Source organism: Protomyctophum parallelum, assembly GCF_964188405.1.
Source record: "Protomyctophum parallelum genome assembly, chromosome: 9".
Classification (NCBI taxonomy): domain Eukaryota; kingdom Metazoa; phylum Chordata; class Actinopteri; order Myctophiformes; family Myctophidae; genus Protomyctophum; species Protomyctophum parallelum.
The window spans coordinates 16,028,510-16,054,388 of NC_139706.1; the positions used below are offsets into that span (position 1 = coordinate 16,028,510).

General features: G+C 42.5%; 1 protein-coding gene across 2 annotated transcripts in view; it reads left to right on the forward strand.

Annotated features, from left to right (window-relative positions):
* usp32 (ubiquitin specific peptidase 32) overlaps nucleotides 1-23,900 on the forward strand; it is a 105,314-nt gene extending 81,414 nt beyond the window's left edge. For both annotated transcript variants that reach the window (XM_083773531.1, XM_083773532.1), the window contains exons 23-34: nucleotides 1,103-1,277; nucleotides 2,218-2,369; nucleotides 3,530-3,641; nucleotides 4,599-4,807; nucleotides 6,325-6,509; nucleotides 7,006-7,092; nucleotides 8,242-8,362; nucleotides 10,559-10,750; nucleotides 11,705-11,933; nucleotides 13,172-13,710; nucleotides 16,600-16,692; nucleotides 19,851-23,900. In XM_083773531.1, coding sequence (XP_083629657.1) covers nucleotides 1,103-1,277; nucleotides 2,218-2,369; nucleotides 3,530-3,641; nucleotides 4,599-4,807; nucleotides 6,325-6,509; nucleotides 7,006-7,092; nucleotides 8,242-8,362; nucleotides 10,559-10,750; nucleotides 11,705-11,933; nucleotides 13,172-13,710; nucleotides 16,600-16,692; nucleotides 19,851-20,024 — 2,268 coding nt within the window. In that variant the 3' untranslated portion in view covers nucleotides 20,025-23,900. The remainder of the gene's footprint in view (nucleotides 1-1,102; nucleotides 1,278-2,217; nucleotides 2,370-3,529; nucleotides 3,642-4,598; nucleotides 4,808-6,324; nucleotides 6,510-7,005; nucleotides 7,093-8,241; nucleotides 8,363-10,558; nucleotides 10,751-11,704; nucleotides 11,934-13,171; nucleotides 13,711-16,599; nucleotides 16,693-19,850) is intronic.
* Nucleotides 23,901-25,879: the final 1,979 nt, after the last annotated feature.

The following is a 25,879-nucleotide window of genomic DNA, read 5'->3' on the forward strand; positions in this document are numbered from 1 at the left end:
TTACTATGTGCTCTTCTATAAATACCTCAATAAAAATAAATAGTTATTACGTCAAAAAACAACCACTCTGAAAAAACGTGTGATATCACTTATGTCTTCTTTCATATTCCTGAACCAATTATATGACAAAGCTCGCAATCGTTCATGTATAATGTTTGTTATGAGCTGGTCCAGCCGGCTCCATTCACTGCCATGTATTCATTGCACTACCGGTGTGAGTTTGGCTCCCATGAAAGTGTCCATGAAAGTGTCATGGCGCAGCCCAGTCACGTGACCACTTCACTTCCTTCTAAGAGCTTCCTTGGGCCGTTCGTTGTTCTGAAAGGGGGAGGGACTGCGCCGCTCTATAGTGTCAACCCCTTACCACTGTGTGGGATCGGTGGTTAGACTGGCACATTCGCCGATACCGATATGAACCGATATGACAAACACACGGGCCGATAACAATACTTTTTCCCGATACCGATACTAGTATCGTGACATCTCTAGTGAAAATGTATCTTAACCCATTCAGGACGGGAACCCCTTTGGGTGTTTTTTTTTCCCCTTTAAAATTTTATCCCACTATTTTGTAACCCATTTTTTTTACCCAGTGTCAATTATCAAATGTAATCCTGGGCGCTACACCTCCTCTGCCAACCTGGGGGGTGGGGGGGGGGGGGCAGCGGACTGACATCATGCTTCCTTCTATGCATGAGGAGTCCAAGCTGCTTCTTTTCACCTGACAGCCAGGGGAGAGTTTCCCCGGCCGGACGTATAGCGCGTGGAAGGAACACGTTATTCCTACCAGTTCCTACCAGTTATTCCCCTCCATCAGGCGCCCCGGCTGGCCAGGGGGAGGTAGTTTAGAGACCAGGATTTCTTTTGGTGTTTTTTAACCCATTCTGAACGGGAACCCATTTTGGTGTTGGCATCATGTTATGCGCGCTACGAGCTTGTAGGTCTGCTATTTTTTGAAAAATCAAAGAACGACTGACATTTTTAGAATCTGATCTCAGGTCAGAATGGCTTCATCAGACCAGTGTGTGTCCAGTGGAAACCTCGTATGAATCTGATCTCAGGTCAGAATGGGTTGAGCATTTCTGTTTATGCTCTCCAAAAGGCATGGGAGAACCACCTGCGTCGGAACCGCTCCATCGTGGTGGACCTGTTCCATGGACAGCTCAAGTCCCAGGTGAAGTGTAAGACGTGTGGGCACATCAGCGCCCGCTTTGACCCCTTCAACTTCCTCTCCTTGCCCCTGCCCATGGACAGCTCCATGCACCTGGAGATCACCGGTGAGTGAGGAGGAGGAGACTTCCGTCGACTAATACAGTGGTTCCCAAACTTTTTCATGTCAAGGACCCCCAAATTGACACCAATTAGCCCACGGACCCCCCATTTGAAGAGATATGCCAGGGACCCCCATAAGATTTTTATGGCTCTAGCAGTGATTTTCAACCCGTTTAATTTAAAGGACCCTCAGTTTGAAATGCATTAGTCTGCATTTCTATCTCTGGGACTCCCAATTTGTGTTGTAAAATCAATGCTGATTTAACTCTGAGAGTGTACAACTCTCTGAGTTACAGACCCATAAGGTCCATTTGTACACTCTCTGAGTTACAGACCCATAAGGTCCATTTGGTTCCAAATTATCATTTAGCTGGGTCCCCCCTGGAACTCCCTCAAGGACCCCTGGCTGGCAATTTTCAGAAAGTGTAAAACCAGTCATTACGCCCGCCAAAATACATTTTAGTCGACTAAATCAACTGCAGATTTTGTCGTCTAAAATCTTATGACATTTAGTCGACTAAAACTAGACTAACACTAAAGCAATTCCAGGTGGCTAAAATGTGACTGAAACTAAATGAAAACTATTCAAGAGACTATGACTAAAACTAAAAAAGAAATAGAAATTTGCTGCCAAAAACAACACTGCTTAGCTTAACCCATTTTTGGGCGGGAACCCCTTTTGGTGTTAGCATTATGTTATGCTTTAGCTATTGAAAAAATAGCAGATCTACAAGCTCATAGCGCGCCACCGAGTGGCGCGCTACGAGCTTGTAGGTCTGCTATTTTTGAAAAATCGAAGAACGACTGACATTAGAAACATAGCTTTTTCAGAAAACAGTCAGGATGACCGGATGATGTAGAAGACATTTTTTTTAATCTGATCTCAGGTCAAAATGGGTTAATTATCTTCATTGTATTATTATTTTTGGGTGTGCTTTTTGACAGTCATTAAATTGGACGGCTCCACCCCGGTACGCTATGGCCTGAGGCTCAACATGGACGAGAAGTACACCGGCATGAAGAAGCAGCTGAGTGAACTCTGCAGCCTGTACCCAGATCAGATCCTACTGTGTGAGGTCCACAGCTCCAACATCAAGGTACCTTTACAGACTGAACCCAGATCAGATCCTACTGTGTGAGGTCCACAGCTCCAACATCAAGGTACCTTTACAGACTGAACCCAGATCAGATCCTACTGTGTGAGGTCCACAGCTCCAACATCAAGGTACCTTTACAGACTGAACCCAGATCAGATCCTACTGTGTGAGGTGCACAGCTCCAACATCAAGGTACCTTTACAGACTGAATCCAGATCTACAAGCTCACAATGCGACGCGTTGAGGACTTGTAGATCAGCTATTGTGAAAACTGTAATTATGACGGCATCAAGGCCCGCCAAAATACATTTTGGCTTGACTAAATCAACTGTAGATTTAGTCGACTAAAATCTTATGATGTTTTGTCGACTAAAAATAGACTAACACCCAGACATTCCAGGTGACTAAATGTGACTAAAACTAAATGAAAGCTATTCAAGAGACTAATGACTAAAACTAAAATCAAAATGAGCCGCCAAAAACGACACTGTAAAAAACGGAACAGGGACAGGTGACGACGACAAGGCCAGCAACAATAAATAAACAAGAAATACAGTAACAGGAACAAAGATAACACAGTTAAATATACTATAATCATTACGGCCGCTGCGGAGGCTCAGGGGTTAGAGTGGCCGGATGGTAACCGCAAGGTTGCCAGTTCGAACCCAAGGTTCGCTGTACTTTATACCTCATACTTTAATGCTTAGTATGAGCAGCCTTGTGTTCCTAAAACAGAAAAATTGGGTATTGGGTAAGACTGACGCTATGTATCTTTCAGGACCTTTCACTGCTTCGTCTCAAACATTACTATATGGCTCTGGTCTCAGCCACCGCGGTAGATATTTTGACATTCTGGTTTTTTTTTTTTGTTTTTTTTTTAATGTTGCCACTACTGTTGGAGCAGCCATAAACTACACAGGTTCATCCCGATGTTCTGGGCATCTTTGTAATGTTAGTGTAGTAAAAAGCAGGTAAAAGAGTAACGTTTGAGGCAGACTAACATCAGTCACTTTTCCATTCACTGTAGTAGAAGCTTGGTGCGGGGAAACCGCAGATATGTCGTCTCCGCCTACAGGAAATGCGTTGCCTGCGACCATGAGACCCGTTTCTGAATCGGTCTATAACTGGCTGCTGTGTTGTCTTGTCTCTGCTGTGTGTAGAACTTCCCACAGGACAACCAGAAGGTGCGTCTCTCCGTCAACGGCTTCCTGTGTGCGTTCGAGATCCCCGTGCCTGGCTCGCCCACCTCGCTCACCTCGCCTACACTTACGGGTAACGTTGTCAGTTATACACTCCCAATGTTAATGACTGAGTTATTAGTGAAGTAGGGGGGGGTCGCGTTAACCCTGTTGATAATGTATAACCACTTCCAGCTGGGGTCAGGAACTCGGTTTGGCTTTCTTTAGTCGAATTCCTCTCGGGTGCTTCTGTGCAGGGTTGTTTTTCGGCGACGTAAAACTAAGATGAATAATGTTCGTCGACTACCCCTTTTTCCACTGACGAAAACGACATGGAAACTAAATGAAAACTAAGTAATGATGACTAAAACTGAGACTAAATGTATTGACAATTTCGTCAACAAATAAAACCTAGACTTAGACTGGATCTCTTGTCCACTAGTCCCTCCACAACATTTTATTGTAGTTTTTAGTTGTTGACGAAATTGTCAATACATTTAGTCATAGTTTTAGTCATCATAGTTTAGTTTTCATTTAGTTTCCGTTTAGTTCTAGTCGGTGAAAAAAGGTAGTCAACGGACATTTTTCGTCTTGGTTTTAAGTCGACGAAATCGACACTGGTCCCATTGATGATGATTAAAGTTTCTTTATTAGGAAAAAGACCCCTTGAGATGTACCATCTCGTTTTCGAGGGGCTCCCAACACAGATACATGTCACAACATTATTGTACATGTAAACAGTAAAACAAAACAAATACAAATACATACACCTAACATGGACAGGACAAAACTTTGAAACCTTGAAAACCTTGCAACCTCATTACGGCTTTGAATCCAATAATATAATGTAGCACATTATGAAGATTCTATGTCCTTTACAGTGATTGCAAAAAATAAAATAAAATAAAATAATGAAATAAAGGAATAAACATGGTGATATAATGGCATATTTACCGAAAGCAAGAACATAAGACTTTGAAGTAGGAAGACAGTGCACTTTTGAAAACCGGGAATGATGAGATGTTTCTTCTTTCTTCCCCCCCCTGTGTAGACATCACCCCCATAGCCAACGGCATGCCGGCTAACGGCCACGTCGGCTCCAAAGCGCTCCTCATACCCAACGGCGTGCCCAGCAGCACGGTGGCGTCGCCCTGCGGCCCAGAGACGCCTCCCGTGCCCAACGGGATACCCAACGGCCACATCACGCCGCTCCAGGAGAGCCCCTTCATCGGTTACATCATTGCCATGCACAGGAAAATGGTGCGTATACCCTCCTCCACCGTCCACCACGCACACACAACCGTAGAACACGGTGTTAACCCATTCTGACCTGAGATCAGATTCTAAAAATGTCTTCGATTTTTCTAATAGAAACGGCAGGCTTTCGTTTCCTGAAAAGTTGCAATGCTCAAAAGTTGAAGCCATCGTTCTCACGATAACAAAAATCTAAATATATTTTAAAACAAATCTTGTTTTAAAAAGAAAAATCTGCCTAATGATGATGTCACTGGTGGATGGGTGTCCGAACTGCCCAAAGCCCTCCTATGAAATGGTGGTGTTTCATCATGAACAGTAGTGAGGACCAATTATATAAAGAGATGTTGAAAAGTGGTGAAGTGGTCCTTTAATCGTCTAGCCTGCCGGAAACGTAGCTACGTTATCAATTTACAATTTAGGCATTTAGCAGACGCTTTCATCTTAATCCAGAGCGACTTACATTAAGCAATAACAAAAAAGCATGGCATACATCACATATATAGAAAGTACTATAAAGTGCTATGACTACAATGCAATTCTAGTGCTATCTACGTAACAAGCTATAAGTCTGTTTAAAATGCTATCTAAGTCTACATAAAGTGCTATCTAAAGGGGCTAGCACTTTATGTATCACGTATTATGTATACACTTTATGTATCCAGGGGTTTATATTCTTTTAATCCACGCTTTAATCCGATCGTATCGTTAGACACCGTTCGTTAGCACAACAGTCCCAAGTGGGACAGTTCAAATGCCTGGTATCTCCAAATCGGCGCAATGAATGTCGTTTTCTGCTGAAAACAAGATACTTGTGTTTTTTGTTTTTTTTCTGCACCAAGCGAGAGACAACAACCTGGTCAAGACACCACACACAGCATTTTTGTCATTGTAACATGCGGTTACGGATATTTGGCTCTTCGAAAAGAAGTGTTACGCGCGATAAAACCTTGGCAATGCGCAATGTTTAATTCTGGTGTCAAGACGATTTAATACACTTGTCTGGACGTGTAGGTACACTCTAATTTTACTCGCTGCTTATATTGCCAGTCAACAGGAATGCAGGAATTTGGACTTAACCCATTTAGACCTGCGGACGATTCTACAAAATGTCTTCTAAATCCTGACACTTTTCTGAAAAACCTCATGTTTCTATATCTATAGTCTATAATATCTATAGCACAATGCTCTAAAACACCAAAAGGGGTTCCCTGCCCAGAATGGGATATATATATATATATATATATATATATATGCCACACCCGGGGGGGTGGTTTTGTATAATGACTGTCCCTATATATGCTTGACACATTCACACCTCTGTATAGCCCCTGACGAAGCTCACGGCGAAACGCGTCGTGCTAATAAATACGTTTGGTGCAGTAAGTTGTCCGTCTCTGTTCCCTGGCGTGTGCAGTCCTTTCCTTGGAAGGTTTTTCTCTTTTTTGATATATATATATATATCAAAAGATTATAATAATCCCAATGCAATATTCTGTGTTTTGTGTTTGTTTTTTTGTCAGATGCGCACAGAGCTTTACTTCCTGTCCTCCCAGAAGAACCGGCCCAGCCTGTTCGGCATGCCCCTCATCGTCCCCTGCACGGTCCACACCAGTACCAAGGACCTCTACGACGCCGTGTGGACCCAGGTGTCCAGACTGGCCAGCCCGCTGCCACCGCAGGAGGCCAGCAACCATGCCCAGGACTGGTCAGTTTCACACACACACACACACACACACACACACACCAGTGTTGTTGTTGTTGTTGTTTTTGGGCAGCAAATGTCTATGTTCTTTTTTTTTGTCTTTGGACTGAAACTTAATTTAGTTTTTTTTTTAAATATATTTTAGTCATCTGGAATGTCTTAGCGTTTAATCTAGTTTTAGTCGACTAAATCTACAGTTGATTTGGTCGACTAAAATGCATTTTGGCGGGCCTTGATGCCGTCGTAATGACTGGTTTTACACTTGCTGAAAATAGTCGATCTACAAGCTCACAACGCGTCGCGCTGCGGGGGCTAACGCTCCAGTTCGGTCTTATACTCTATGGTTCACACACAGACCAAAAGCTGGGCTTAGGAGGCGGGGCTAGGTGCTGCTAGATTTTTTTTTTAAATACATATCATTATTTTGACATTTTCTCCCAACTTCGTATTGAATGTCACATGAATGCTGTTGTGAGGATAACGTGTGTGTTCCTTGCAGTGATGACAGTATGGGCTACCAGTACCCCTTCACACTACGGGTGGTGGGCAAGGATGGCAACTCATGTGCCTGGTGTCCCTGGTACAGGTAGGACATCCATTATGACACGTCACGCACACACACACCACACTAGGGCATTAATTAACTAGTCGACTAGTAAATCCACTAGTCGACCTTGTCGGTACTAGTTGACTAGCTAGTTGATAAGAAAAATAAGTAAATTTTGTAGGCCTCAAGATCAGGTAGATTAATAGTGACCAATGTACACAGTTTTTAAATGTACAAATATTTATTTCCATTTTGTACATAATAGTTAGTTAGACAACTAGTCGACTAGTAAACTAGGCAACTAGTCAACTAGTAAAAATGACTAGAAGTGAATGCCCTAGCACACAAACACTCAAACTTTTTCATGTCAAGGACCCCCAAATTGACACTTATTAGCCCTGTGGCCCCCTATTTGAAAAGGTATGCCAAGGGCCCCCATAAGAGAAGATTTGTACACCTCTAGCAGTGACCCTCAACAATTTAAATTTCAAGGGACCCCCAGTTTGACATGAATTTGGCTACGGGCCCCCATTTAAAGGCATTTCTATCTCTGGGACACCCCAATTTATATTGTAAAATCAATGTTAATTTGCTGTCCCTCTGAGAGTGTACAAATTTGTACACTCTTGAGTTACAGTCCCATACTTTGGTATTTGGTTCCTATTCCTAACTATCATTTAGCTGGGGACCCCCTGGAACTCCCTCGAGGACCCCTGGGGGTCCCCGGGCCCCCACTTTGGGAACCACTGTGTTATACATGATGGTTGGACATGACCTAAAGGGAGATGAAGTTGACCAATTGGATGACCTTTGACATGAAAAGGTTTGAGAACCACTGCTCCACTTGTAGAGTGTTTAAACCCATTCTGGGCGGGAACCCCTTTTGGTGTTTTAAGCATTACGTTATGCTTTAGCTATTTAAAAATAGCAGTTCTACAAGCTCATAGCAAATCTTTGAACATGTATAATCTTTCAGAGCGAACGTTTTTAACTCAAATCTTTGCTTCTGAGGGGGGGTCCCTGGAACAACCAATTTTCAGATGGGGGTCGGCGGCCAAATACATAACATTTTTGGGGTCCTTGACGTGAAATATTGAGCACCACTGATACAGAAACATGAGGTATTTCAGAAAACTGTCAGGATTTAGAAGACAAATCAGGCCTAAATGGTTATGCTCTGGTCCTCAGGTTCTGTCGAGGCTGTGCTATAGAGTGCACCGAGGACAGAGCCTCTGTGGGAAACGCATACATCGCTGTGGACTGGGACCCGACCGCGCTGCACCTCCGCTACCAGACCTCTCAGGAGAGGGTAAGGAAGACACCAGACAAGTTGTTGTTGTTTTTGGCAGGACATTTATATTTTAGTTTAGACCGGGTATATTCATAGTCTTTGGACTGAAACGTAATTTAGTTTTTATTATCATTATTTTAGTCACCTGGAAGTGTTAAGTCTAGTTTTAGTCAACTAAATGCCATAAGATTTTTGGTCGACCAAATCTACAGTTGATTTAGTCGACTAAAGTGTATTTCGGCGGGCCTTAATGCCGTCGTAATGAGTGTTTTTGCACTTGCTGAAAATAGTCGATCTACAAGCTCACAACGTGTCGCGCTGTGACGAGTTGTGAGCTTGTAGATCGGCTATTTTCAGCATGCAACCAAGTGTAAAATGACTCATACTGGATCTCTTGTCCACTAGTCCCTTCCTAGCATTTTAGTCTAGTTTTTATTTGTCGACGAAATTGTCAGTATATTTAGTCTATATTTAGTTTTAGGCATCATAGCTTAGTTTTCATTTAGTTTCCATTTAGTTTTCCTCAGTGAAAAAAGGTAGTCGACAAATATTTCGTCTTAGTTTTAGGCGACAAAAACAACACTTGGGGTGAGATCGTAGTGCCACTGTGCCATCAAGCCATGCAGATGGAACTGCCCCAACATGTTGCATAATAGTCTAAACTAAAGGCTTGTTAATGTTTTAGACTTCAGTATATTAGCTGATGAGTCAGGTTTGAAGGGCAGTATCCTGTGAGTACGTTTCATAAAATACAGTAGATACTAGATTGATCAACTTCATGACCCCATGGGACCGTGCTGAAAGTCGTCTTTTCTCGGGTCATCTCATGAAATCTTGAGATGAAGAGCTTGGGTATTACGTGCTCTATTAGAAGGTATAGAGTAGACAAACTGTAAAGTCGATGTTGACCACACGGTGTCGCTAAAGAGGTGCTTACTGGAGTGAAGTGCCAAGAGTTTTATGTCAGTTGTGTTCAAGCAGAGATTCAAAGCAGCATTGGTGCGCGCGCACACACACACACACACACACACACACACACACACACACACACACACACACAGACACACACTCCTTCTATAACGGGTAACAGGACCTGTAGATTCAAGATATTCATGTCTATGACCATTATATATGTACACTTGTACACAATGTACAGTATGTATATGAATTTTACCTCCCAAACTATCTTCATACCAGTTCTGACCTCCCAAATCTGTCCTGCCTACCTGTCTGTTGCTGTTTCATGTAGTTTTAGTCACATTTTAGTCACCAGAAATGTTCTAGTGTTAGTCCAGTTTTAGTTGACTAAGTGTCATAAGATTTTAGTCGACTAAATCTACAGTTGATTTAGTCGACTAAAGTGTGTTTTGACAGGCCTTGATGTCGTTGTAATGGCAGATTTTACACTTTGGTTGCATGCTGAAAAATAGCAGATCTACAAGCTCACAACACGTCGCAGCTTGTAGATCTGCTATTTTCAGCATGCAAACTGGATCTCTTGTCCACTAGTCCCTCCCTAACATTTTACGTCTAGTTTCTATTTCTTGACGAAATTGTCAATATATTTAGCCATAGTCTTAGTCATCGTAGCTTAGTTTTCATTCAGTTTCCATTTAGTTTTAGTCAGTGGAAAAAGTCGACGGAACATTTCTTTCGTCTTTTAGTCGACGAAATCTAGTCTGTTGTGTCTCTCTCTCTCGCTGTACTGGTGAATAAATTCAATCTGAAAAGATGGTTGCTTGAAAACCAAAGCTGCAACCATTTGTGATCTTGTTTTAGGTGTATCTGTATGCTGTGTTCCCTATGCAATGTAATGAAAATGTATATTCCACTGTTTGTCTCTCTGCGTTCAGTTTTTGTGTTTCTTTGTGAGGAGCTGCGGATGAAAACTAGCATCTTTGCTAAATCCGGTGTATTTTTTTTTACGTCCATGTGACGTCCATTAAACCCATTCTGGACGGGAACCCCTTTTGGTGTTTTAACTAAGTGTCATGTTATACTTTAGCTATTGAAAAATAGCAGATCGACAAGCTCATAGCTTGTAGGTCTGCTATTTTTGAAAAATCGAAAGAACGACTGACACAGAAACATAGCTTTTTCAGAAAACTGTCAGGACGTAGAAGACATTTTTTTAGAATCTGATCTCAGGTCAGAATGGGTTAACAACATGCATCGTCCTGTCCCAAATGAACCAATAAAGTCAACTGGTTTCAGATCGTGGAGGAACACGGCAGCGTGGAGCAGTCTCGCCGGGCCCAGGCGGAGCCCATCAGCCTGGACAGCTGCCTGAAGGCCTTCACCAGCGAGGAGGAGCTGGGCGAGGACGAGCTCTACTACTGCTCCAAGTGCAAGACCCACCGGCTGGCCACCAAGAAGCTGGACCTCTGGCGGCTGCCCCCTGTCCTGGTCAGTACTGTGGTGGTCACGCTCATTTATCAATTAAGCAAATGTTGAGAATTTCCTCCGAAAATCCAAATGGCAGCCTCTGGTGGACAAAACCATTCACAACTCCCCTTCCACCGCCACAACTGCACCAATCACCCACAGGTGTCTGCCATCAGCACTCTGGGCTGATTGCCATTGTCAGCTCAGGTGTGCTCCCCTACAAACACTCACTCCACACACAGTTCACTCACACAGCTCTCCACTCCAGACTCAAGTGTCTTTAATTTGAACATTTTGGGTGGTCAGCAATGTCACTGAACAACACACTTTTAAATAGCAATATTACACGAGAGGGTGTGGGTTAACGTGATCATTGCCACGACAGTGATGGTCAGGTCAGGAACGAGACGAAGTCGAGTTCCGCAAGCATCACTGAAGTTACCCTTAAAACTAAGAAAATCGCTGAAAGAATATATTTTTTGAATGACAGATGTAGTCACTACGACCACAAATGTCCCAAGAAACTAGCTAGCCTAGCCACCGGGTTTGCTAGCGCTCAGAGAGAGAACAGAGCAGCTGAATTCTGTAGTATATGTAGTATATGTAGTTCCAGGGACCCAACCAGAATCAAAGATTTTAGTTAAAACACTTTTGCTCTGAAAGAATATATTGTATTCAAAGATTTGCGCCACATTTTCAAAAATTTTCAAAAATAGCAGATCTACAAGCTCGTAGTGCGGCACTTGGTGCCGTGCTTGTAGATCTGCTATTTTCCAACAGCTAAAAGCATAACATAATGCTTTAGCTGTTAAAAATGGGAATTCTTAGTGAATTCATTTTTTTCTTTTTTTTAATCGGCCAAATCTGCTGGGCACATCTTTATTCAGAAAGAAATCCATGGCCATTTTTTGTGTTAACACATATACTGTCTTTCTGTATGCCTCCTCTCTATCTATCTCTCTCTCTCTCTTCCAGATAGTCCACCTGAAGCGCTTCCAGTTCGTAAACGGTCGCTGGATCAAATCTCAGAAGATCGTCAAGTTTCCCCGCGGCAGTTTTGACCCCAGCGCCTTCCTGGCTCCCAGGGACCTGCTGGAGCAACACTGTCTCCACTCCCGCAGCGAGGGGGAGGAGCTACTGAGGGTCGGGGAAGACAACCTATCGTCTATCTCCGCCCCGGCTGACCTCAACAACCTCCCCAAAGGTCAGTCAGTACTGCAGTATGTTGTTAACACTCCGATTGCCCGGGGTTATTTAATCCATTAAATCATAGCGCCCAATCGATTTGGGTGAAAATGGCAAAAAATGCATTTTCGGCCTAATCGGTTTCAAAAATATATCACCGAATAGTGTACGCAATTAATGCATTCAAAAGTGCTGAATAAGTGTTTTATGGACCCATAATAGTGATCATTATTTAGGTTAAGTGTTGCCATAATCATGTCTTTTGCCATGAATCAGATAGCTTTGCGGCCATGACAGTAATGGTAGGAAAAAAAGATAATATTAATCATATTCGGCTATTCGGTAATCTGTTTCCTGTATTTACTATATTCTTGTATTCTGTTTCGGCCAAGAATTTCCCTTTCGGTGCATCCCTAGCATCAAACGTTGGTACTGTAATGCGTGCAGTCATTTGACAACGCTCTCCATATACATTATATATCAATTTAAAACAAAAGACAATTAACAACGACATCCCAGTAGTACCAAAAGTTTCCAAATGACATTAGATTTAGAAAACATTGCGCGTACATACAGACAACAGTGCAGTGTTTGCAAGTAGGCCTGTAACTAAGCAGCCAACTCTGCATGACAGCAGAGGGATTTAACCCATTCTGACCTGAGATCAGATTCTACAAATGTCTTCTATACATCCTGACAGTTTTCTGAAAAAGCTCATAGCGTGCCACCGAGTGGCGCGCTACGAGCTTGTAGGTCTGCCATTTTTGAAAAATCGAAGAGCGACTGACATCGAAGACATTTTTAGAATCTGATCTCAGGTCAGAATGGAAAACTGTCAGGATGTAGAAGACATTTTTAGAATCTGATCTCAGGTTCGCTACGAGCTTGTAGGTCTGCTATTTCTGATAAATCGTGAAAATGCGGCACGAATACTTTGAATATATGTTTTTTCAGAGCGAAACGTTTTGAACTCAAATCTTTTGCTTCTGAGGGGGTTCCTGGAATAACATATTTTCAGATGGGGGTCGGTGGCCAATTACATATCATTTTTGGGGTCCATTGACATGAAATATTGAGCACCAGCACCACTGATACAGAAACATGAGGTATTTCAGAAAACTGACAAGATTTAGAAGATTTTTTTTTTAATTTCGACGTCAGGCTTGAATGGAACAATAACAGAATGAATAACAGAATAGAACAATAACAGGAAGCGTTTTGATCATCTCTTTCCTCTCTCCCCGTCTGCTATAAAAGCCTCTCCGGCCTCCAGCAGGAAGTCGTCGGCCCCTTCGTCGTCGTCGCTCAGTCGGAGCGGAGGAGGCAGCCCCTCCGGCAGTCCCTCCAAGAGCGGCGCTCTGGGAGGCCGCAGACAACAGGCCTCCAGGCTCCGCCTCCCCCAGCTGGGCGGAGGAGGCAGACACCGGCTCTCCAACAGCAAGGAGAGCCTGGACGGCGGCGGCGGTGGCGCCAAGGAGGCGGGGTGCGCCGTCGACCCCGAAGTGGCGGCTGCGGCGGAACCCAGGGAAGGCACAGCGACGTCAACGCAGACGGCGGACACGGAGGAGGCAACGTGTTTGGGGTCGTCTTCTCTCCCGGGCGGCGGCGAGTCCTCGACGGAAGCGTCCAGCAGCCACTGCGACGTCACCCTGACGAACGGAGGAGGAGACAACAGCGTGGACAGCTGTCAGAGCAGCGGGCTGACCTCGGACTGCAGCACGGAGGAGAGCAGCGTGGAGCAGCACGGGGACAACGCAGGGTGTCTGGAGGCCATGTACAATCTCTATGCAATCTCTGTGAGTATTATTACTGCTGCAAATCCCCATGACGATTATCCCATTCTGACCTGAGATCAGATTCATACGAGGTTTCCACTGGACACACACTGGTCTGATTAAACCATTCTGACCTGAGATCAGATTCTAAAAATGTCAGTCGTTCTTCGATTTAAAAAAAATAGCAGACCTAGCGGTTCGAATCCCGGCTCCTCCTCCTGTCCACATGTCAAAGTGTCCTCTTGGGCAAGACACTGAACCCTGCGTTGCCTCCAATGAGTCAGTCGGTGTGAGCTCGCCACCGTCGGTGTGTGAATGTGGGAAATGAGGACGCTGGCGTCGACTGTTCGCCGCTTCACCTCCCAATGAATGAACCATTGTAAAGCGCTTTGAGCACTTGGAAAAGCGCTATAAAAATGCAATTCATTAACAATTATTATGTGTGGACGTTATCTCTGTGTAAAGCTAAAATGACTTTTTTTCTTTTTGCATTTTTGAGGGGGCCCCCTCCTATGCCCAGCTTTTCGTTGTTTGTGTAAACACAAAACGTTGAAAGACAAAATGTGTGAGGACAGAAAAGTGAAGGCGCAAATTGTGATTGGCCCCGGATGACACTTGTGATGATGATTTTGACTGGCTAGTGCACGGCATGTGATAAGAGGCAGAGCGGGGGGGGGGGGGGGGGGAATTGACAATGCCACAAGTGATTAGACTTGAGGATTTTAGCCTTGAGGACAGAAAAGTGAAGATTTTGTTTTAATAATGGGATGAATCTAGAGTTGCAATACCCTCCATTGACTCCCCACTCATCCAATTTGCGTTTGCGATCTGCTTGTCTTAAACCGGAGTTTCCCAACCACCGGTACGGTCCGCGGGACACGTGCCACTGGTACGCGAGAGAGGGGAATTTCATGTTTTCCTGTCGTATAAAAATCCATTTGAAAACACTGAGAAAAGAGAGCGGACAAACACCAGACCTGATGGCCGTTGCGCGCAGAGCGCGACGCTCAATCACCCATTGGAATGTTAAAGGCTTGCCTTTCAGGCTTCCTTTGTCATCTCTTTGAAAACGCTTCTGATTGTGCAACGGACGGGTGACGGGGACGGGGACACACCAAACGGCGGTGGAAAGTTGACTCGTCCGTTCACTGACTGTGATTTATAAACGGCTTGGAGTCAGTGTTACTTCCATGTTGCGTAGCACTGTCCAATCCTTGGTATCTTTACCGTTCATGTATGCTCTGCGGGCAGCAGCAGCTGTAGGCTATTTTGTCATGATCGCGCTAATGAAACCAAACGCTACACGGTGACGGTACAGGATTATTATTTCATGTCAAAACGAAAAGATGATGTTATCCAGGTAAAGTATTACCTATAGGCCTAATGCCTAATGTGTCACTCTGCATGTTTAACTAAGTTTTCCACATGTCCAAACAAGCAATTCATGAAAAAGAGTAAAAGACATAAGCCTAACCCTTTTTTTTTTAATCATACTATCATTGTTGATGATGATATAACGCCATTTAGGTCAATGATATATAACAATAATAGGCCTATAGCAGCGAGCCTATTTAAGGGCCAGTCAACTGTCTTCCATGAGAACGTTAGATTTTGGTTGGGAACCCCTGTCTTAAACGATGTTAAACTCACCAACATTGCAGCTGTAGTCCAAGCTTGAATTATCCTCTTTCAAACTGCCGAGCTTGTTCTTCATAAAAATCCCCCGTAGACATGTTATGAGCTACTTTATGTCAAGAAATTCTGCAGTGGACTGCAACATTGCGTGGTGATCATACACTACTACAGAATGATATCATTGATATGGATCGGTTGGTGACTATATTATGACGTTGATTAGGCCTAATGATTAGGTTTAACGAGATAGCTCAGTGCAACTGCAACATGACGAAAACCTGACCCTTTTTCAGCTATCGTGTGATAATCCCGATTGATTTTATAAAACATTTAGCATATGAACTGAAGCTCATTTGGTGCGCCGCAAACCAGAGGCCAGCCAGCGGTATGAACAACAACAACCCCAGTCCCCACCGTTCACTTCTCTCTGCTCATGCCTGCACGGCAGTCAGTATGCGAGTCTGAAATGCCAGCGTGCCGCTGGTCCATAGCCTTCTACTGCTTCTACGATTCTGCCCTGCAGTATAACTTAAGGCTATGGACTTTCAGTTTTAAATCTCAAATCGAAATCAGACCAGCCTCTCCTCTTTGGCGTGAATAAAAAGAACGTTTTTGCTACTCACCAAAACAAAGGCGTCATTAGAGTGTCATTAGAAAGCCTACTTTCCTTAGTGGACGCACTCTAAACCCCCCACCACACGTATAAACGGTACTTTTTGGCCAGAAAGGGATTTTTTTTCACCGGAGGAAAAATATTCTCTATGAGGCAGTTCTCTGGGCAATATCGGTAGAGGGCACAGCGGAGTAACTAAAAGTATTTTTTTCCGGGTGGAAACAAAATCCCCTTTTGGCCAAAAAGTACCGTTTATACGTGTGGTGGGGGACTCGGAGTGCGTCCACTAAGGAAAGTAGGCTTTCTAATGACACAACCTGCCTTTGTTTTGGTGAGTAGCAAAAAACGTTCTTTTTATTTACGCCAAAGAGGAGAGGCTGGTCTGATTTCGATTTGAGATTTAACCCATTCTGGGCATTTTGGTGTTAGCATCATGTTATGCTTTAGCTATTGAAAAATAGCAGATCTACAAACTCATAGCCCGCCACCGAGTGGCGCGCTACGAGCTTGCAGGTCTGCTATTTTTCAGTTCAGAATGGTAGAAGCAGTAGAAGGCTATGGACCAGAGCTAATGTATAGTAAGGCTAAGCGGAGGAGGTATCATTAAGTGTGTGTGTCCTGGCCAGTGTTGTGAAAGTCCTCTCTTTGATGTTTCCCTGCAGTGTCATTCCGGAATCATGGGAGGAGGTCACTATGTGACCTACGCCAAGAACCCCAATGAGAAATGGTACTGTTACAACGACAGCAGCTGTAAGGTAAAGACACTCATTATTATTATTATTAATATTATTATTATTAAGGTAAAGACACTCATTATTAATATTATTATTATTATTAAGGTAAAGACACTCATTATTATTATTATTATTAAGGTAAAGACACTCATTCCCTCACTCCATTTAACACTTTGACAGTTTTCTGAAAAAGCTATGTTTCCATGTCAGTCGTTCTTCGTTTTTTCAAAAAAAAATAGCAGATCTACAAGCTCGTATTGCGCCACTCGGTGGCGCGCTATGAGCTTGTAGATCTGCTATTTTTCAATAGCTGAAGCATAACATAATGCTAACACCAAAAGAGGTTCCCGCCCAGAATGGGTTAAACCGCTAGACCTAGCCGCTAAGAAAACATTATTTTATACGTTGGCTATTCAAAAATAGCAGCTATATACAAGCTCACGGCGCTACGAGCTTGTAGATGTGCTATTTTTGAAAAAACCTTGAAAATTGAAATGAAAAAGATTTAGAGAAGAAAGAAAATGTGTGCAAATCTTTGAATACTGTATTTAAAAAAAAGCACTTTTTAAAACCTTTTGCTTCTGGGCAGTGGGCAGTCCCTGGAACTAAATATTTTGAGATGGGGGGGGGGGGGGGGGGGGGTGTCGGCAGCCACATACATGATCCATCCTTGACATGAAAGAAGTTGAGATATAGCAACAGTTTGTCAGAAAGGATTAGGATTTAGAAGAAAGGTCAGGCCTTAATGGGTTAAGCATTCCTTACATAAATACAGGCAAATTAACACTCCGATTGCCCGGGGTTATTTAATCCATTACATCATAGAGCACAGCGATCTATAGCAGCGGAGCACTTTTACCGATGTTATCCCGGATGTGGCTGTAGCATCTAAATGTAGCCAAAACACTCTAGAGCCGATCGACAACAACGGGAGGTGTGATTAAATCTAACGCGACTAGCGACGGGACCGCGGTGGGCCGTCTAACGCATGATCTTTTCTTAGAATTGTATACGGGATGATTTAGATCAGGGGTTTTCAACCGGTGGTCCGTGGCCCCCTGGTGGTCCGCGGAGGTACTGATGGTGGCCCGAGCCAGGCATTCAGAAAAGTTATATTTTTGTCTCCACCAGGCCGAAGGCATGTGGGGAGAGTATGTTTTGCACTCCGTCCGTCCGTGTGTGTGTCCGTGTGTGTGTCCGTGAACAGCTAATCTCGGCCACCGTTAACCCGGTCGATGCCATATTTTGCACACACACTCCCTGGATGCCAACGATGAACCTCTGCCCCAAACTTTCCAGAACAGCCTGTTATAGCGCCACCAGGAGGCCGCTTTGTGCAAAACAAGTTTTTGCACAGTACACCTACAGATTTGGTCCAAACATCACGCAAATTGGTACACAGTCTCTCTAGAGCCATTCAACGAAACGGGTCTTTCAGATTTATCAGACTCCATCCTGATTGGTTAAGATTGGCTTCCAAAGTTCACAGGAGTGCTCAGTTTCAAACAAAATGCTGCAAATCATGAACACATCGCGTGATTTCCTTGAAATTGTGCACCCACATTCCCACTAGGCCGAGGACGAAATGCCACATGAACAATTTCAACTCAGCCTCAAGGTGGCGCTATAACTGGCCGAAAAGTGTTTTCACCTCTAACTGCACGGATCTGTGGATAACCTGGTGGAGACCTGTGCCCAGAAGGGCACTTTTTCTAGTTTCCTTTTTTTTCTTTCCTTTTTTTTTACCTTTCTAATATATAATATAAAACTTATTTGCACTCTTTTTACTTGTTTGTAAATAATAATAACTTAAGTCGAATCTAACATTTCAAAAAGTCAAGTGCTCAAGGTGTCAAATAAACAAACAAAAAAAGCTGACGGAGTCATCAGCTGCCAGCGGAACAACCATCCTGCTCTTCCACCCAACGCATGCATGCTTACCGTGCTTTCTGCCCAAGGCAAGCACATAATAATACGTTTGGGAAAGTCAAATCTCCCTGCCATAGAGTTATAATATCTGCCGCGGATCGATTGAATAGTCTCACATAATACGTGACGTATTCACTATTCAATGTGCAACTTCTCTGCCGAAAAGGCAGAGCTACAAGCTCACAACGCGATGCAACCAGGTGCGGGCTCCACCGGGCCCGTCAGCGTTGCGTCCCCGTCAGGGAATGTTTCCGTTTTAATCAAAGAAGGGTGGCTCCACTGCCCACGTTGTGTTGCGTTGTGTGACTGCATTAAAATTGCCCCGGTTGGCCGGTTCGTTTTTTGACGCACACGACGGAGGCGCAACGCGCCCGGTGGAGCCCCGGTGTGAGCTTGTAGATTGGCTATTTTTGATGCGTGACACCGTCGTACGATGATTTATACATTACGCTTTTAAAGTGACGGTACACAATGAACAGTTCCCTCTGTATGTTAGAAAGGTAGCCTACTGTATAAAACCCTAGTAAAATGTAGTGCAGGTTGTAGGTTGGTTAAAATAAAGAGAAGATTATTAAAATAGAATAAGATAAAAATATATATTCTGTTTCTGTGTGTGTGTGTGGGGGGGGGGGGGGGTTGTCAGAAACAAACCTACTGTGACTGTCAAATGCACCAAGTTTCAAATGTGTCTTCAGTGTTTGGGTGATTAACTGAAATGGATTATTATTTTGAGACTTATTTTGAGTCCTGCTTAGTACAAGTAAAAAACACTTTAGTAAAACGTTTGATAATAAAATACTTTGAAACATAGTTTTTTTTGTCCAGCTCATGAATATAGCCTGTGATAGTGTGATTAGTGAGTAACAAGTAAGAAGAAAACAAATCAATCTTAACCCATGGTGCATGAATGCCCCACCACTATTGTGTCGGGTGGGCTTGTAGGTCTGCTATTTTTGAAAAATCAAAAAATCAAAGAACGACTGACATTTTTAGAATCTGATCTCAGGTCAGAATGGGTTAATCAGACCAGTGTGTGTCCAGTGGAAACCTCGTATGAATCTGATCTCAGGTCAGAATGGGTTAAGAAGGTGCAGCATTCTGTGACCTTTACTCAGTAGGAGGTGCATTCTGTAACTCTGTGACCTTTACTCAGTAGGAGGTGCATTCTGTAACTCTGTGTGACCTTTGACCTTACTCAGTATAGGAGGTGCATTCTGTAACTGTGTGACCTTTGACCTTACTCGGTATAGGAGGTGCACTCCGAGGAGATTGACACCGACTCGGCCTACATCCTGTTCTACGAGCAGCAGGGCGTCGACTATTCCCAGTTCCTGCCAAAAACGGACGGCAAGAAGATGGCCGACACCAGTAGCATGGACGAAGACTTTGAGTCTGACTACAAGAAATACTGTGTCCTCCAGTGACCGCAACTTTATGTCTTCCATCATCAGCCACCCTGACTGCTGTGGTCAGACTCCCACCCCCCACTATTTTGGCTGGCGTATGTCGTAAATATGCTTAAAAAAAACCAACTTTTTGATGAATAATCAAACTGCAAAAATGGCTAGAGCACTGGTTGGTTCAATAGGGAAAGCGTCGCAGCACTTTCTATACTCGCGAGAGGTCTAAAAACAAGGATTTGTGCAAGGTTTGCCAAGAGAACAATCTATCCCCCACCCAATGAACGCACTCAAAACTGGTGCACTTTGCCGAGCCCACTGAAAACAAAATCCCCTTTTCCTTTGTGAACAAGGCAAGCAATGCCATGAAACATAATGTAACATAAACAACGCATACTAAAAACGCATCTCAGAATGTATGTCGGTATGGCCAAAACACATGAACTAATAACGTTGCTTTCTCCCTTGTGCATTTATCACAAAACATGTTGACGTCTCTCCGAAAGACGGGTATAGGGCTGAAAAGGACCCTGATGTGTTGTACATTGTACATTCAGCTGTTTAAAGTATGTCCAACGAATCGACATCAGTCGAGGTTCAGTGTCTGCTATAGAGACACGATAGAATAGATACTTCAACTGAGCTTTAAAAAAAAAAATGCTTCTCCAAAGGTTTGATTTGTGCTTCTCATCAGTAGCATAGTGTGCGTAGGAAAAAAAAGAAAAGAAAAAAGAGCTACCTCATTGATATCTGTTGTCTTATCGGCCAACTGCACCCGAGTAAAAAACGTCTTTGACAGTATTATTATGAGAAATAAATAAAAATGTCCTTCTGATGACCCGCGGTACACACATTTCAAAATTAACCAAGTTAAGATTCATATAAATTTGGCCCTTATTGCCAAAATATGTGTCATCCAGCAACTGCCAAAAGTAAATGGTAATTTGTGCAATGTTGTTATGATTTATAATACCCTTAACTTATTGATCAAAGTCACTTTCCAACTCGAGATCTGTAATATGAATCTGGATTATGTTCAGGACAGGTGCCAAAATCTGTGATTTCAAAACCCCCAATACAATATATTATACAATCTATAAAGTGTGATTATATATATTTTTTTCTTTTTTCATTGTGTAAATGCATTCTTTTAGAGAGATTTATTTTGATTGTGATCCTTTTGTTTTGTTTAGGGATGTTCCTATCACTACTGTATATTCAGAACGGAGTTATTTTGTACACATGTAGAACCACTTGTTGCAAGATGTTTTTATTTTTGTTTTTTATTTTTTTTGAGGGAGAGAGAGAGAAAGAGAGAGAGTGAATTTGGGAATTTTATCTATCATACTATTATACCCAAAGGCACCAATGGTCCATATTTTGTCTCACCTATAAGCTAAAATAATATGCACAATAACATGGCACCCTATAACGCATCTTATCTTCAATGTACGAAAAACAAATGATGACAACCTTTCACCTGATGCTTTCTGCAGCTTTTCAAATTATCAGACAGAAGAATTAAATACCAAGCAAATAAAATTGCTATACACACACACACACACACACACACACACCACAAAAAGGTCCGAATGACGCAGAAGTGCGGGTGAAAGTTCTATATTGTAGCCACGCCATAGCCAAATAATTTGACGGGGTGTATTGTGTCTCCAGCCAAAGTCCCCCAGCCGACAGATCTTGTGTCGGAAAAAACAGTTGGTTAAGGTGAAACTGTGTCATATTGCCAAGCAAACATAAGATTTGCTAAAAAGGTTTGGTGTCACCACTACTTCCATATTGGGTCAATAATTAATTTCTACGTGAATTAGTCCCCCTTGGACAGACATTGAACAGACGGTGCACATTATAACTAAACAGCACACTAACCTGCAATTATATAGAATATTAGGGCCATCGGAATCATGGGCCATCGGAATAATTATTGGTCAGAGCCCAATAATTTCAGTCATTTACTGGTTCATGTTTAGAACTCCACTTTATCAAGGAGGGGTTGAGAGTTTGGTGAATGTGTCTGTATTATCACATCATGACATACAGGTTGGTTTTGTGAGAATAGAAAATGTATACATGTGTAAATGTATAACGAGTTCAAATGGGAAAAATTATATAAAATATCAAACAACTCTCTGTAATAATAACCAACTAATGATTCACAGGATACAGTGGATTGTTCACGGCTGCACTTTTTTTGTTTCATTTAAATATATGGGGATTGAACTATTGGACAGACCAGATAATATCCTTGTATTAAGAACATGATGGAGGTGAAAATGAACGTTTGGAAATCATTCGTTTTGCATCGATTATATCAAGGCCAACATTTTGCTTTGACTCAGGCCCAGGTGTGACTGCTGAAATCAGTCAACACCCACACCAGTGTTGTTCTCTTGAATAGACCCCGGTGTATTATCATTCACCCAACATTCTCCAAAAGAAAAAATCACTTTGGTTTATTTTATTTTATTTAACTGATGGATAAGACATTGAACAGAACATAGGGCCGATTCATACTCCTATTTTACCGCTGTTTCGGCGCTGTAGTGCCGAAATGATTTCGGCTCGTCAGAAAATGTCAGTAGCACCGAAGAGCCGACTTTAGGACGGTACCCCCCTCCCCTCCCGAACCTCAAACGACGTCAAATTCTAGGCTCTACCGACTTTTATTCGGCTCTAAGATAAGGAGTATGAATCGCGCCTAATCCTGAACTTGTGCCCTGCTCACTTAGTCACTTCAATGTCAGTCACAGGGTTTTCCAGATTGTAAGCATGTGGCAACCATGGTGGCGACGGTCACCAAGCCAATGCAGCTCCCTCCCTCGCTCTTCACCACTGTGAACAGAGTAACCACCTGGGCTGCCTGCTTCGTGAAGCTCCTAAAAATATAGCTTAAAGCTGAAGTCCAGCTTGCTAAACCACAGCAGATACATATCCTGTGTACCCTCCCCCCCCCAACCCAAGATTGTTTCCAATGTTTTAGCTGCTGTATTGATGCGGAGAGGATGGTTATTATGTACTGGATAAAATGTCTGTCGTTAAAAAAAAGAAACTTTTATTTTCTTTGTTTGTCAGGAATATGTTTGTTGAACAAATGGAAATGTATAAACCAGTGCTATTTATGTTTTGCTTTTGCTTTTTTTTTGTTTGCTGCTTTATTGCCCTTCAAATTATACACGATGTCAAGCTGTCAAAATGTTAGTCCAAGGCTCAAATTGTATCACCTGGTTCAAAGGGAACATTTCAGGAATAATTAAGGATTTGTATCGGTGTGTTCTATTTGCTTGGTGTTTACGGTGCATCAGCTGTCAAACATTTTCTTTGTAATGAACCTTCCAACTAATTATTATCCCCTTGTGTAGGAGTAGTTTAGGTTAATACAAAACACCTGAGTGTTAAGTGAACACTCGGACGTTTATTGTGTATTGCCAACAGTGAGCACAATTTCCTCCGTTCAGGAATTGGAACAAACCTTTTTGAAGCAAAATTCTTCATCTGACTCCAAATGGAAGTGACTGCACTCAAAGATAAATTTAAAACAGTGATAATTTGAAACCTTGGCTCCTCTGACAGAATGGGTTGACATGTTGGCAGGCAGTGCAATCTACTACTGAACTGTAACCTCTCGATATTTAAGTTAATTTCATTTTTTTTTTGATCCGAAAGCGTTTGTGTTTAATTTAATGAACTTTTTTTGTAAGATGTTTGTTGAAAGAAAGTGACATTGCACTGACATGAAAATGTACATAAAAGGTGTTTTTTTTGTAAATAAGCCAATTAAAAAAAGTTATGTATTTGAATATGAACTGTACAAATTACTGTACTTGTAGTTGTATATGGAGTGACATTGTTGATCTGTAACAAATACCCAAGCAACAAATTAAATTCTGCGAAAGGAAAATTGAGAATTTGAAGTGGTGCCTTTCTGTTTGTGTTAAATTCATCCCAATGTCATTTAACGTCATTTATGTAAGGCTTTGATCATGAATAATTGCATTACAACTGGTAGTCGCAGTTGGTAGTGTATCAAGCAACTGCTTTGCTTACTTTTGCTCATAAGAGGAGAGAAAATGTACTTGTGAAAGCTCTGAAACCACAGCATCTAATTCTATATAGGTCTGTTTGTGTTAGAGGAAACCACGTATTCACGTTTACGTGTTCAGCCAGCCGGAGGTTTACTTTCAAACATACACCTCGCTTTTAGGGGTCTGTAAATAACTTTTAAGAAATGGCAGATCTGCAAGCTCACAATACATCACGATGCAACATACGTATGCTGTGACACAGGTTTAGAACAACAGTAATTTCAACTCGTAATGACTTTACTTTGAAGGAATAACATAGAGTATATCCACGCAGACTCTACGGTACAAAATAAATAAAAATCTAAAAGGCTAGCAAAGGCTAAACTGTTGTACATATTTTACATTGTGTCAATCTTAAAGTATACATGATGGGACTGGTATTACATAAGTACCTGCTTATTGATACTCACTAATACTGTATGACAAACGCAGGTGTGTTGTGCATCCTGTTGCAGCTTCTAAGTTTCAGTGAAACTGTTCATTTCCTCTACCAGTGTTGTGGTTTAAATGCATGCAAAAGCCCCTCCCTCTGACAATACTGAGCAAGTACTGACACCGTGCTATAAGAGATGACATGACTATAGGACGCTATCCTCCTGCGTTATGGAAGTTTGACTATAGTTCTAAAGCTTCACATTTCTTCTAGAGTGGATGGTCTTGGAAATGGCACAGGTAAGGTATTTTACTTGGTGGTGATGGTTGGTTGGGGTTCAGGGGTTGTGATAAATGCAGCCACGGCCTTACAAAAAAAAAACCTAAGTTGCTGTTGTATGACATTTTTCTGTTTTGCAGAACTGTTTCTCGCGTTCTGCAAGTGTCGGACCGTGAGAAATAACAGGACAAATGGCACGATGTCCACGGCCATGACATCTGTTGCAGTGTCGACGACGATGGCGACGGCGGCCTTAAACATGACCGATGGTGACACAACCTCAAGTGAGTCATTAGAATCTGCATTCCAAGACCTCCTTTTAGGGCGGGAACCCCTTTAGGTGTTTTAAAGCATTATGTCATACTTAAGCTATTGAAAAATAGCAGATCTACAAGCTTGTAGCACGGCACCGAGTGCCACGCTACGAGCTTGTAGGTCTGCTATTTTTGAAAAATCGTGAAAATGTAGTGCAAAGCTTTGAATATATATTCTTTCAGAGCCAACGTTTTCATGATTTTCATGAAACATGGGGTTTTTCAGAAAACTGTCATGATTTAGAAGACATTTGTAGAATCGTCCTCGGGTCTAAATGGGTTAAAAGTGCATTTGTATATAACAATAATAGCCTAATAATGAAAACGATCACAATCTCTATTCTTTAAATGCAATATTTCCAGGTCCTCCCCTCCTGCTGGATCATGTCCACAACATCCTTCATGGGTTCTCATCTCTCACCGTGCTCGTTTTCATAGTGCTGGCGATCATCTTTTTCAAAAAGTAAGACTCCTCGTCGTCACTCACTCGATGTTGTATAATAGCATGCTCCGACCAGAGCCATCTAATAGAAGAGTTACGACGTTGAGGGGGCAGAAACCGCTGTCCATGCAGCCTGAACTGAGACAATTAAGCTGGAGTTGGAAATACATTGTTTTCAACGAGGGGGCGGCTGCAAATAAGAGCCATGTGTGCAACATGACAACTGTTTTAAAGTATTGTACAGTGACAACTAACTCTTTAATCCATTTTGGGGCGGAAACCCCTTTTGGAATTATGTTATACTTTAGCTATTGCTATGAGCTTGTAGATCTGCTATTTTAGAAAAATCGAAGAATGACAGAAAACTGTCA